This window comes from Arvicanthis niloticus, chromosome 1 (genome assembly GCF_011762505.2).
Source record: "Arvicanthis niloticus isolate mArvNil1 chromosome 1, mArvNil1.pat.X, whole genome shotgun sequence".
In the NCBI taxonomy this organism is placed as follows: Eukaryota; Metazoa; Chordata; class Mammalia; order Rodentia; family Muridae; genus Arvicanthis; species Arvicanthis niloticus.
The window spans coordinates 17,516,611-17,530,769 of record NC_047658.1 but is presented as its reverse complement, the minus strand read 5'-3'; the positions used below and the strand labels follow the sequence as shown (position 1 = coordinate 17,530,769).

Sequence of the window (14,159 nt, the reverse complement as noted above, 5' to 3'; positions counted from 1 at the left end):
GGATCTGCCCAACTGCCCCATCACCCCATCCTAAAGTTGGGCTTAGTCTTAGGAGACGGGGCAGTTGATGGCAGCTTGGCAAAACTAGCCAGGAGGAAGAGGTAGCTGGTGGAGTGCAGGCTGGCAGGAGCATGATTTTGGAGCTGAGCTGGAAGCATGGCCCTGGGAAAGGAGAAAGTGTGTTTTTAAAAATTACACACAACAACATGGTTGGGTGACAAAGGGGAATATTCCGATTATTTGTTGTAACGTAACATATCAAAGTAAATCTTAATGTTCTAAAGTTACTGTTCAATTTCAAGGTTCATATTAAGTCAGAAATCTGGGAAGGATCATCTAAGCGGTTGTGGTACTGGTTTCCATACAGCTGATGAGGTATAACTGAAGTCCCAACCATAGGAATGATGTCCTGGATCAATCTTCATGTGTTTTATGTTCATGTGTGTTATGTTCTCTGGGCCTCTCCACATTGGCTGTTGGATTTTCTCATAGTATATTGGCTTCAATATGACTTGATTTACTAAATGACAGGGGAAGGCTTCATGAACAAACATTCAGATAAAAATTATAGATGCTCTACTGCTTTTAGTGTAGCCTAAAACACCATGTTATTTCTGTTATTTTACTCATTGAACTTAAAGATGATAGAGACAGACTCATCTTTCAATAGTGTAGTCAGACTTACATTGTAAGTACCTGTTGGATGGGAGACATTATGATAGTCTTTTGTAAAAGTACCATCTGGTAAAGGTAGTGGCACACCCTGGTAGTCCTAGCACTTGGGAGGTAGAAACAGAAGATTCAAGATTTCAGAGCCATCCTCTGCTATACTGAGATTAGAATAGAGCCTGGACTACATGAGGCTTGGTCTTAAAAAACAAACAAACAAACAAACACTGAAATAAACAAGAAATAGATGGTCTGAACCAATAAGGAATATTCATGTCCAGAGGGTCCTAATGAAAGCAAAAATGAGGAGTAACAATAAGGAGTAGATACCTGGTAGGTTAAGGCCATTGTCTTATAGGAAGAATAGCAACATGAAATAAGCTTAGTAAAAAAGGAACTGAAAACATAGGAACCAGAGTGAGAACAAGGGGGCACATAAGTTCAGGAATAGTGGATGAGAAAACAATGATTAGAGAAGGTACTGAGATGTAAGAGTAGAATCAGGAAGGCAGGCTATGAGCTTACATGGGCATCCCAGAGACCTCTACTGGTTTTCCTAGATTGGTTTAGAATTGTTGGCAAAACAATAAAAACTTATTTTCTCACCATGTTTAGGACTAGGATGGAAATCAATATACTGGCAAACAAATGGCTCATTTTGGAAATAACAAAGGAAGAAAGCATTCTTTTTAAAGCTTTTGTTGCTAACAGTCATCAACATTCCATGGCTTGGAGGTGTGTCACTGAAATCTCTGCCTTGATGATCCTGTTTTCCAAAATTTTTGAGTCTTCACATGACTTTATAGTAAGTATGTTACTAAGCAGATTTAGGACCAACCTTGACCAAGTTTGTCTGCATCCTAAGTTACTTACTTCTACAAAGAAGCCATTTCTACCAGGCCATTTTCTGAGGCTCTGGAAGAGTATGAATTATGGAGAAGCATTCTCACACCAGCACACATGGACTGTGGAGGCACTGGCATCAGTTCATGAATGTTCCAGGTTTCTGTATCTCATGGCACCTTGAAGGTGATGATCTCCAGGAACCTGAGACTAGACATGGTGGTAAAAAATCTAGTGAAAGGCCTAGAGTCAAAAATAGCTACTTTGTCTGCTGGCCACCATGCCAGGGACAAACCCAGCACAAGCTGTCCCTTCCTAGACAGAAACGAGGAAGGTTTTGTGACATTTAAAAAAATAGGGCTGGAGAGGTGGCTCAGGGGTTAAGAGGACTAGCTGCTCTTGCAGAGGTCACGAGTTCAATTCCCAGCAACCACATGGTGGCTCACAACCATCTGTAATGGGATACAATGCCCTCTTCACATTAAATAAATAAATAAATAAATCTTAAAAAAAAATTAGTATCATCTTGTAGAAGAGGGGGAGGAAGGATTGAAGGAGCCAGAGAGGTCAAGAACACCACAAGAAAATCTACAAAATTAATTAACCTGAGCCTTTAGGGGCTCGCTGAGACTGGACCACCAGAAGAGCATGCATGGGAAGGACCTAGGCATCCTACACATATGTAACATATATGCAGTTTGGTATTCATGTGGAACCCCTATCAATAAGAGCAGGGGCTGTCTTTGACTCAGTTGCCTGCTTTTGGGCCCCTTTCCTCTAACTGGACTGCCTTATCTAGCCTCAATAGAAGATGATGCAACTTAATAGGCCAAGGTGAGTTGATATTCATGGGAGGCCTCCCCTTCTCTTAGGAGAAAGGGAGGGAGAGGAAAGGAGGGAAAGAAGGTGAGAGGGAGGGAAAGTTCTGACCAGAATGTAAAGTAATTAATTAATGAAAATAAAAATAAAAATATTACTATCCAGCCAGGCATACTAGTGCACATCTTTAATCCTACCCCTTGGGAGGCAGAAGCAGGCAGATCTCTGTTGAGTTCAAGGTCAGTCTGGTCTATATAGTAAATTCTGGTACAGCCTGAGCTACATAGTGAGACCCTGTCTTATGTTAAGAAAAAAATTTTACATTAAACAAAAAAAATCTATTGATGTAATGTTGATGTAATTTCCAATAAACGTTTCTATAAATCCTCAAAACCTTGTAACCTTAACTTCAGAAGGTCTCAAATAATTAGTCAACATTTCTTCAACATGCAAAGAAACACAGTCCATAAAATATCTACTACAGTACAGGCATTTGTGCTTCTTCCTACAAGTTAATATTTCTCAAACATATAATTATATTTATGTTTAAACAAGCAATGCATAGCTTTTTTTTTTTTTTTTAAACTGTGGACTATGGCTTGTATAGTTTGTGTATGTATTGTGTGTAGACACCTGTGCCATGTTATGTGTGTATGTGTTTGCCTGTAGTTTGCAGAAGACAAAGATTTTACCAACTGAGTATTGTTATCTTCCTAGTCTTATTTAGATCTGTGATAACTTTTCATTAAAACCAAGGGGAATATTTTGATGAGAGAAATGGATGAGGAATTGACTACAATAAATTCTTTTATATGATCAGATAAGTGCCTGGTATGAGTACTTGAGTCTACTGAAATGACACGATTTTGAGGGACTTTCTGCATTCACAATACATGTCTCTTCCCAGTATTGCATGGATGGTACACCTAGAGTTCATGACCAATGTCTCACAGCTTCAGGAATGGTAGTATTTGTGACCTTGACTATTTGCCTTCAGCTGATACATAGCAATGACAGATTTCCCATAGGCAGAGAATCACTATAGTTTCTCTGCACTCTGAGTTTGCTCATAGGATGTTACTTGTGAATTCTGCAGGAAACCCTTTTCACCTTTGTTATGGACAAAAGGTTTGCCCCTACTGTGGATTTTACAATGTCTATAGAAAGAAGACTTATCACTGAAGGCCTTCCCACATTCAGCACACACATATGGTTTCTCGCCTGTGTGAATCCGTTGATGCTCTTTGAGATTGGCTTTAGAAGACATTGCTTTCCCACAGTCGCTGCATATGTAAGGCTTCTCTCCAGTGTGAATTCTCTGATGTGTGCTGAGAACTGACCTATCATTGAAAGCCTTTCCACACTCAGAACACACATAAGGTTTCTCCCCAGTATGAATTCGATGATGTACCTTCAGGTGGGATGCTCTCCGGAATGACTTCCCACAGTCAGAGCATTTGTAAGGCTTCTCACCAGTGTGAGTTTGCTGATGCATCTGCAGGTGAGAGTTTCTTCTGAATGATTTTCCACAATCATCACACTTGTAAGGTCTCTCACCAGTGTGAATTCGATGATGCACGTGTAGGTGCGACTTTACACTGTATGATTTCCCACAGTCATGGCATTTGTAAGGCTTCTCCCCTGTGTGAAACCGACAATGCTTCTTCAGATCTGAAGCATAAAGAAACAACTTCCCACAGTCACTACATGGGTAACATTTCTCTCCATTGTGAATTCTCTGATGTGTGGTGAGGACTGACTTTTGGCTGAAGGCCATTCCGCAGTCAGAACATACAAAAGATCTGCCATCAGTGTGAATTTGATGATGTATCTTCAATTGGGATATTTTCCTGAAAGATTCCCCACAGTCAAAGCATTTGTAAGGTCCTTCACTGGTGTGAATTCGATGGTGTGCAAGCAGGTTAGATTTAATACTGAAAGATTTCCCACAGTCGGGGCACTCATAAGGCTTTTCCCCAGTGTGGAATCGACAATGCTTTGTTAGATCTGATGCACAAACAAACATTTTCCCACAGTCACTGCATGTGTACGGCTTTTCTCCAGTGTGAATTCTTTGATGTATGGTGAGAACTGACTTTTGGCTGAAGGCTTTTCCACAGTCAGAACATGCATAAGGCTTCTCACCAGTATGTGTTCGAAGGTGCACCTTTAGGTGGGATGTATAACTGAATGATTTCCCACACACGTGGCATTCATAAGGTTTCTCCTTTGTCTGGATTCCACGAAGCACTTGCAGGCTGGACGTATGCCTCAGTGATTTGGCACAGTCAGGACATTCATAAGGTGTCTCTTCTCTATGAGTTTCTGAATGGGAGGTCAATTTAGACTTGTGAAGAAAGGTTTTCCCACATGTGTGACAGATAAAAGATGTCTCCATATTGTTAGTTATTTGCTGTTGACAGAAAGCCGTCTCACCAGTGAAGGCCTTCCCACATCCAGCATATTCAACTGGTTTGTCTTGAAAATTAATTTCATGATCCATAAGTGGTAGACTAGGAGAAAGAATGTTTCCAAACTGACTCTCATTGTATGATTTCTCTGTTTGATGAGGAACCGTACACATCCCATTAGAAGAGCCTTGTGTAAAAAAATGATTAGATCCAATAATATCATTAAGCTGCTTTATGGCATTGCTTTGACTGTCACTATTTGCTCTTGGAGGTACATATTGTGTAGACATGAAGTGGGGTTCCAAAAGAGTCGATTCTCCAGTTTCTTCATAGTCACAAGCACTGTATGCGTTCAGTATTTTCTGGTTTTGGAAAGCATCAGGACTTATGGGCAGGACCTGGCTTTGCTGATCAGTCTTTGCAGCACTGTCATCATCCTGCCAGAGTTTCTCTAACACGGAGCAATATGAGGAGCCATGTCTTGTGACTTCACTGGCTGTATCACTTAGAAATGAAGCTTTCACAAAAATTTGCTGATGTTGTGTGTCAAGCTGCAGTTTACCTGTAGAGAAGAGAAAGATGAAGGAACAGGCAGTGAACAGGATGGAGGAGGCATCACACAGAACTGAATCTGAACGGTGAGAAATCTGAGTCAGGTAGTAAGTCATGCTTATCATATGGATGATGACGCTAAGGAACACTATGTACCAAATACCCCTCCCCCACACAGCTATGTCTCCTTTGCTTGTGTTATATGTGAGGATGAGAGCTACAGTTAGTGGCCAACATCACTAAGCCGATTTCTGGGGAAGATTTGGTTTGGGCAAAAGCAAATAGCTCAACAAATAAGAGACTTAGCCATACAGATGGAGTACACAGGAGGGGATCTGCCAAGGCTATTATACGGCATTGCTGGTGGACAGCTAATATCTAAAGAATAGGCTGCAGAAAAGATGTCAGTAGTTCCGGAGAAAGGCATATTCATGTCCTTTGCCCTTTTTCTCTCTGGTTTTGGTTAAGTTCCTTTGTCTTTACTATGGTAGTGAGGATCAAAGCGGAGCCTCACTCATGTTAAGCAAGTATTCCACCCTGAGCGATAAACTCACTCTCAAATTGTTATTCTTTATCAAAAAAAAAATAGGAGGTAGACTGGAGAGTGGTTCAGTGGCTAAGAACACTTGTTGCAAACCTAGTGCAATGGAAACTCCCTGGAATCTATAAGGGTGACCCTAGGGAAGGCTCCTAGTAACACGGGATATGAAACTTGAACCAGTTCTTTTCTGTAACCAGGAAAGGCTTCCAGTGGAAGCTTCCACCAACACAGCCACAAAACCTTCTACCTACAATTTGTCCTATCTGCAAGATGTGCTGGAGTAAAGGTATCACAGAATTTGTGGGAGTAGCCAACCAATGGTCCAACTTGAGACCAAAACCACAAAAACACGACACCTGACACTATCCAGAGGGCCAGGAACTAGAGGCTGGATAGTCCTGAGGCCTAGAATAGAACCAAACCAAACCAAACCAAACCAAACCAAACCAAACCAAACAAAAACCAAACAAAAACCAAAACAACAACAAAAGGCAACAGAATGATTCTTTCAGAAATCCACCTGCCTCTGCCTCCCAAGTGCTGGGATTAAAGGCGTGCGCCACCTCCACCTGGCAGAATGATTCTTAATAATATTCTACTATACTTGTAGACCAGAGCCTAGAATAACTGTTATCAGAGACGCTTCATCCATCAACTGATAGGAGCAGATACAGAGACCCACAGCCAAAACAGTAGGCAAGGCTTGGTGAATCCTGCAGAAGAGAGTGAGGAAGGATTGAAGGAGACAGAGGGGCGAAGGACACCATAAGAACACAGACTATAGAACCAACTAACAGGACTAAGATTGAACCAAAAATCAGGAAGCCTGTATAGGTCTGACCTAGGTCCTCTGCAAATGTTATGATTGTGTAGGTGGGTGTTCTTGTGGGACTCCTAACAGTGAGCTGGGGCTGTCTCTCACTCTTGCCTGCTTTTAGGACCCCTTTCCTCCTACTGTATTGCCTCATCCAGCCTTGATATGAGGGGATGTGCCTCGTCTTATTGTAACTTGTTATATTATGCTTGGTTGATATCCCTAGCCAACCCCCTCTTTTCTGAAATAAAATAGAGGAGTGGATCTGAGGGAGAGGGGGTAGGGTAGTTTGAATAGGTTTGGCTCCCACAGATTCACGCGCTTGAATGCTTGGCCATAGGAAGTAGCACTATTAGGAAGTGTGGGCTTATAGGAGGAGGTATGGCCTTGTTGGACAAAGTGAATGTCTGTGTAGGCAGGCTTTGAGGTCTCCTATGCTCAAGCTCTGCCCAGTGTGGAATCAAGTCTCCTCCTGCCTGCCTAAGGAAGTTGGTCTCCTTCTTGCTGTCTTCTAATCAAGATGTAGAACTCTTGGCTCCTCCAGTACCATGTCTGCCTGCAGGTTGTCATGCTTCCTGCCATGATAATAGACTAAAACTGAAACTATAAGCCAGCCCCAAATTAAATGATGTCCTTTAAAAGAGTTCCTGTAGTCATGATGTCTCTTCACAGCAATAAAATACAAAATAAGATTAAACTAAGAAGGTGGTGAAGGGGTTGGGAGGAGGGGAATATATGAGAGAAGAATAAACTAAAAAAACAAAGACCATTTGTTGTTCTTGCTGATGACTTAGATTTGGTTCCCAGCAGCCACATGGCAGCTAAATCCTAACTATAATTCTAAGGAATCTGATGCCCTCTTCTGGTCTCCACAGGCACTGCACACACATGGTATGTGGACATGAGAAGGCAAAACACCCATACACATAAAATAAAAATAAAGCCTTAATACGCATACACCCCAGATTTAGTGTGTGTGTGTGTGTGTTGTGTGTGTGCATATGTAAGTGTTTGCACTTGCATGTGTTACACATACCATGGCATATATATGGAAGGCAAAATACAACTTGCAGAAATCAACCTTGCAGGCTCCTTGAGTAAAATTTACTATTGGCAACACAAAGCAACACATGTAAATAACCAAAAAGGAATGAAACATCAAGACAAAAGAATGAAAAAATCCTAAAAGACTTGGTATTCCACCATGTTCGGAAAAGAGAAACAAGGAAAGTAGGCCCAGATCTTAGATGCCCCAGGTCAGCCATGCTCACCCACTGCCAAGAGGTGGCTGTAGATCTCCAGCATCACGTCCTGGTACAGGCGTCTCTGGGCAGAGTCCAGGTGCTGCCACTCCTCCTGGCTGAACTCCACAGTCACATCCTCAAAGGACACCAATCTCTGTAATAATATACTCATTGTAAATTAACATTGACAAACAGGACATGCGTTTTTAGTTACCCCCACTTTCTACAAAATACCTATTTCTCATTGTATTTTGGGGCATAAAGGAAAAAACAACTTGCCACCTATTAAAATACTATCAACCCCTCACCAGGAGGCCAGAAATGGATCAAAGATTAAACAGCATGACAGTTATTAAGCCACATTATACTTGTCTATAGCTGTACCGGGTCCCTGGGATTTAATACTATATGAGTTTTTACTCTTAAAGAAACTCAGACTTGCCGAATAGCAAATATAAAGACCCATATGGGGCTAAAAAGGAATATTTTTAGAAATATATACAAAGCAAACTGTTGGGAAGAGCAAGTTAGACACATACCTGGGAATGTCTGTTGCTAATCAGAGTACAGCAACTTAGATGGGAAGCGATCAGTTTGAACTGGAATGTGGAATAGCATATTCTAGAGGAGAACTAGGATGGAGGTGGATGGTAGGAAAAGCCATCGTGTTTCAGGGCGTGGCAAAGAGCTCTGAGCAGGAGGAAACAGTAGCAGCCATAATGTCTAGAAACTAGTTGTCATCCAGATCACAAAGAGGTACTTGGGGGTGGGTCAAGACGGTATGGAGTTTTCAATTTTGAGTCATGGATTGTCACTTAAGTAATTAATTGCAGGGACATAAAGATCTTCCAAAGTAAAAGGCTGGTCTTACTGCATCCAGTGTGTGTCACTCAATGTGAGGGTAAAAGGATCTGCCGTTGGCAGCATCTAAGATGGAATTGCAGCCTTCTGAAGAGCAGTTCCGACTACAGCACTTTCCTCTTTGAAAATGGCTGCTAAACTACACAAGAGAAGTGCTGCTGGGTCTCTACAAGGTAGGATTTTGGGACGGTGACACCCAAACCCAGTTTTGGCATCACATGAGAGATAGAGCCAGCATGATGTGAACCTGGCAGGATACAACAGTGCAGGCATGTCGCCACTGTGAAGCATATTGCAAGAATAAAGTAAAATTGGAATATGATCATTCTCCAGAGCAGATATCTCCAGTGCACACACAATGGGAGCCACAAAGTCATCTCAGAATTGCTAGCAGCCATATGAATTACACACAGATGAAATCAACTCGACAGCCCAACATATCCAAATTATTATTTTGAGATACTCAGCTTCAGACTAAAGAGAGGGCTTCGCTAAGAGCACTAGCTTCCAGAGATCTGGGTTCAAAACCCAACACCCACATGGCAGTTCACAACTGGCTGTTAATTTCAGTTCCAGGGGATTTGATGCAGTCTTATGGCCTCTTCTGTGCACATGGCTCACAGCTATCCAAGCAGGCAAAACATCCATACACATAAAATAATATATATTAAACTACGATACTCAGCTTTGAGGAGCCAACGTGTATCTATGAGCTGGGAGAGAAAGTCTAAAGCCTCAGGGACTTGTACACATGTGTGGGAAAGAGAATGCTATGTAGCTGGTACCTTGGCACCGAACCATTCCCTTCTGGAGGAAGGGAAGAGAGGTTCTAGAGGCCACTCCTTCATGTTACATAAATCTGTACCCTGGACACACAGCTGGGGGAAGGCTGTAACAGGTATTGGTGATGCAGCTGCCCAAGTTCCCCATGTCCCTGAAGGTTGCACTTCACACATGCTACCATAATATATAAAAACAAATCTCTGCCTCACCAAGCTAGACTTGGATACACCTACTTTCTTTGTCCTGCCAATCCTCTCGGTTGAATAGGAACAAGATTCCCCAGGGAGTCAGAGATGGGCAGACAAAACTAAATCTAAGAAGCGGCACAGTGAACATGTCAAGAGAAGATGAGGAAACACTGGGGGGTTTTAGCCCTCTGTGTTTCACTCTTAGCTGGGGAATCAAGGTTGTCCTTGGAACAGGAATCCAATCTTCTGCTTCCAACGTCTACAACCTCACTAAGAAAAGTTGAACTTGGGGCATCTCTCCTCACCTCACACGATCCATCCTGCTCTTCTGCTCTCAATCGCTGGGGCATCTGGCAGAAATTCATGTCAGTAGGCATGTCCTCTGTGGTTTCTACTTTTGGTCTGTCTCTGATTTTCTCGGGATTCTGAAGATAGGTCAGCATGTGGACGATCCACGTAGAGTTGCGGGGCAGAGGCCAGCTTGGTTATGTTGGGGAAATTGGTGGTCTGCAAAGACATCAGAAAGTCCTGGGAAGTCAACGGCCATATTATCACTCAACAAACATTTATTGGCCCATGAAGAGTTGAAGGTTCTACCTGAAGGTCATCCTGTAGACACTGCGGAGCAGACAAAGCCCAGAAATGTCCAACTCTCCCTTCTACCTCTTAACTGTGACAACAGGAAGGTATTAAGTAAGGTGACAGAAAACAGGGATGCAAGTATTGGTCACTGGCATTGGAAATTGGATGCAGGATAAGGCTCATTAGCCCTCAGCTTTTAACTTGGCAGGTCGGAAGTATGACTGAAAAAAAAATTAGCTAGCTATTAGCTTATTTTCCAGACTATCTTTTCAGCTGGATGTCAGAGGCTACTGTACCCGGTGTTTTAATAGGAGGTAAATGAGGCTGTATGATGTTCCCTAACACGACCTAAGGTCATCAAATGGGAGAGAGAGGATCAGTATATACCTCACTTACACAAAATGATACACAGACCCAGTTCAAGTTTTTGTTTGTTTCTAGACACTGTTCAAACATACTAATGTACTTCACAGCCTCTTCTCTTCTAACATAGCTCTGTAATTCACTATCCTCTTCTTGATCAAAGATGAGGTATGCACAAGGACCAGGACCTCTGGTCTATAATCCTACCCTTTCCTCCTTTTTATTTTGTTATTCTGTAGCACTGGTCATTATACACTCCAGGATGGGCTCCAGGTCACAGTGCCGCGGCTCCATCAGCCTATCAAGGATACAGATATGAGCATCCCTCTGGCTGACTATGGATGTCTTCTGTAATGAGTCACTCAGCTATACTGGATGTGGTCACTCAGACCAGTGGTTTTCAGTGACCTCTAAAGACGATACAGGAGTGCCAGGTTGCAAACTACCTCCCAGTGACTGACGTGCTGCAGGACCCTGAAATTACAGCTAACACAAAATTTCTCTAGTGTGTTATTTCTTGGTTTCCACATAACCCCCAAATAACTCACAACACAAAGGTCCAAATAACAGATCCCAGGCTGGAAGCAATATTGATCCTGCTTTCTTTTTTTTGAGGTAGGGTCATGTGGCCTGCTAGCCTTGAAGTCATTCTATAACACAGGTTGGTTTTGACATTCTGATTGTCCTGCTTCATCCCCCAGTGTAGGGAATAAATGTACTCTCCAGCAAGCCTGGCTTGGAAGCAGCACTGAAAGAAGCTTCTAGAAGCTACTTTTGTCAGCCATGCCTAGAGTCTGGCTACACAAAAACACAGCTGTCACTTTAAAGGGAACAGGAACCGTGTGTTCTAGAGCCAAGTAAGTGTACCATGGCCTGGGAGCAGAGAATCTGGTTCTATTACTACCATGCTCCAGTGCAATAACAGCTTGGCGAAATCTTTGTATAGGAGAACAAAATGAAGTCATATATCAGAGTAGTTCTAAAGTACATTCATTGGTGAGAGCCAGAACTGAAGTAGGAACAACTAAGTTCATGGTGGTGGTGGTGGTGGTGGTGGGGGTCACCACAGCATGAGGAATTATACTGAAGTGTCACAGCAGTAGAAAGGTTGGGAACCACTGCTTTGGAAGGAAAAGGTGCTTGCCAACAAGCCTGACAACATAAGTTTGATACCTGGGACACACATTATAGAAAGAGAGAATAACTCCTGATAGTTGTCCTCTGACCTATACATGCACATCACACACACCCACAAAGAGGGTGGGGGGACTCTCAAAAAGTAAGGTAGGAGGGCTGAAGAGAGACTGGAGAGTATCCTTTGGCCGCCATGCTCACCGTACACATACATATACCCATAGCCAAATAAACCTGTACATAACATACATGCCCAAGCAATAATAACAAATAATGAACACTGGTGGGACCGTAAGATTATAGCACGGTGAGAAACTCTCTATTACAGGCCTCACATGCTCTCCGATGGCATTCTTAACCTTTCAGTTGTTGGAAACTAATGGGCTGTATAGGTAAAATACATAGATGGATACTGACTAACTGTTGAGGGGATCAAAGACAACTAAAGAGAGACTCCCCACCTGTAACATATAAACTCTCTACAATCACCCTAGTACTTTTCTGTTCATCAGCCTTGAAGAATCTTTAACATCTGGGAGCATCTGGTTTCCGGAAACTTTGGCTGCAGACCTACAATCCCAGCACTCCAGAGGCAGGTGGATCACAGCCTCCTGTAACTCTAATCCCAGAGGATCAGATGCCCACTAGGCACACACTTGGTATCCCTATATACAAGCAGTCAAACACTCATCTACATTAATCTTAAAAGAAGAAACACACACACACACACACACACACACACACACACACACACACACACACACGGCTGCTTTTACTAAAAAGCACTATGGATGTCGTCTTTCTTCACTTTGGCTCTGACTTAAATGCTGCTCCAATTCCTAACGTACTTCATGCCCAGCCTGGCCTCCATAATGCAGTCATCGTCCAGCCTGTGCCTCCAGAGTGCTCAGATTACAGGACAGCCATGTGCCCCCACAACCTACAGCACTACTTTAATACATACCTCTATGATTTCTAAACCTAAACCCCAAGTCTGTGCACCAGAGACAGACATGGGGACACCATGTCACTTTAACTCTCCTTCTGTTTAATGTAACCAATGTATGGAATCTCTTCCTCTGCTTTTCTTTCTTCTTCTTCTTCTTCTTTTTTTTTCCCTTAACATTTGCTTAAGAGGTGGGGATCAATTGGAGAAGGTAGCTCACTCTAGGTTAAGGAAAAAAATTTTTGTAAAAATTTTATCCTTCCTATTCAAACATTTAAAAATGGTATGTGTGCGGGTGTTCTGGCTGTCTGTGTGTCTGTGCACCATTAGCTGGAGGCCAGAAGGGATCGCGGATCCCCTGGAACTCTTCCAGGCAGTTCAAAGCCACCACGTGAGTGTGGGTGCTGGGAATGCAACTCTGCTATCCACATCTCCCTCCCCTTCTGCCTTCCATCCTCACGGGTCTCTACAGGAGGCATACTGGATGAGCCTGGCCCTTGCCTGTTTGGATGCAGGAACCCAGGCTTCTGCCTTAAAACCTTTTTACAGCAGCACCTTTCTGCTTGGCTGCCAATCACCAATCCTTATCATATTCACGGGTCCCAGGAACAGGGCAAATCTCCAATCAGACCTCACATCCGCAACGGGCTGCAATATTTATGCAAACTGGCAATTGTAATTGAATTGGGATTCGTTTTTTGTTTTGGGTTTTTTGTTTGTTTGTTTTGTTTTGTTTTAAATCCTTTTCCTGTCTTCAGCTGCATACTGGGATACAGGGAATGGAAATATCCAGAATGCCTAAGGCCAGCCCCAAGGCTTAGATGACTGTGTCCACATTAAATATACCTAAACACATCTGGCGTTCATGAAATTCCTTCTATTGCTAACACTGCTTAGGCCGACATAGATGGAGGACACTGTGTCCCAGTTTGGGCCAAAACGTAAATAAATTCATTTCCGCGTTTTTTCATACTCCGGAGTTTTTTTTTCCTCGCTTATGCCAGTTTGACCAGGAGCCAGGGCTCCAGTTACCAGCTACTCAAATAGCCCAGAAAGCAGCGCGGTCGCCCTCACAAAGCACCCTACACTGGCCCCAGGCTCCACCGCTGCCTGAGCAGCCCCGCTCGCTGAACCCTAAGCCAATCGCAGACTGAGCGGATCCCGAGCCTCCTCACGGTCTTCACGCTGAAGCTCCCGGATGCTGCAGCGCCCACTCACTGAGTCCTGCCCCGAATGCCCTCACATGGTAATTTTCACGGACGACGGTGGGAAATCCCACAGGAGAGCATATTGGGAAACGACAAAATACAGACGCGGAAAACCCGCAGGAACAGATGAAAGCGAACCGAACGACCCCCACTTTATCCACGGCATCCCCCTGCAGCCGATTCAACCATCACTCAGCACAA

At 43.2% G+C, this 14,159-nt stretch overlaps 1 protein-coding gene across 4 annotated transcripts in view; it reads right to left on the bottom strand.

Moving 5' to 3' along the window:
• Positions 1-210: 210 nt before the first annotated feature.
• The window catches only part of LOC143442054 (uncharacterized), a 14,139-nt gene continuing 190 nt past the window's right edge, over positions 211-14,159 (bottom strand). For 2 of the 4 annotated variants that reach the window (XM_076932887.1, XM_076932897.1), the window contains exons 2-4: positions 10,031-10,232; positions 7,921-8,047; positions 211-5,304 (exon numbers count right to left, since the gene is read on the bottom strand). In XM_076932887.1, coding sequence (XP_076789002.1) covers positions 3,371-5,304; positions 7,921-8,047; positions 10,031-10,168 — 2,199 coding nt within the window. In that variant the 5' untranslated portion in view covers positions 10,169-10,232 and the 3' untranslated portion in view covers positions 211-3,370. Of the gene's footprint in view, positions 5,305-7,920; positions 8,048-10,030; positions 10,233-10,322; positions 14,156-14,159 lie in introns of those variants that run through there. The other 2 variants (XM_076932884.1, XM_076932892.1) reach the window with 2 other exon arrangements.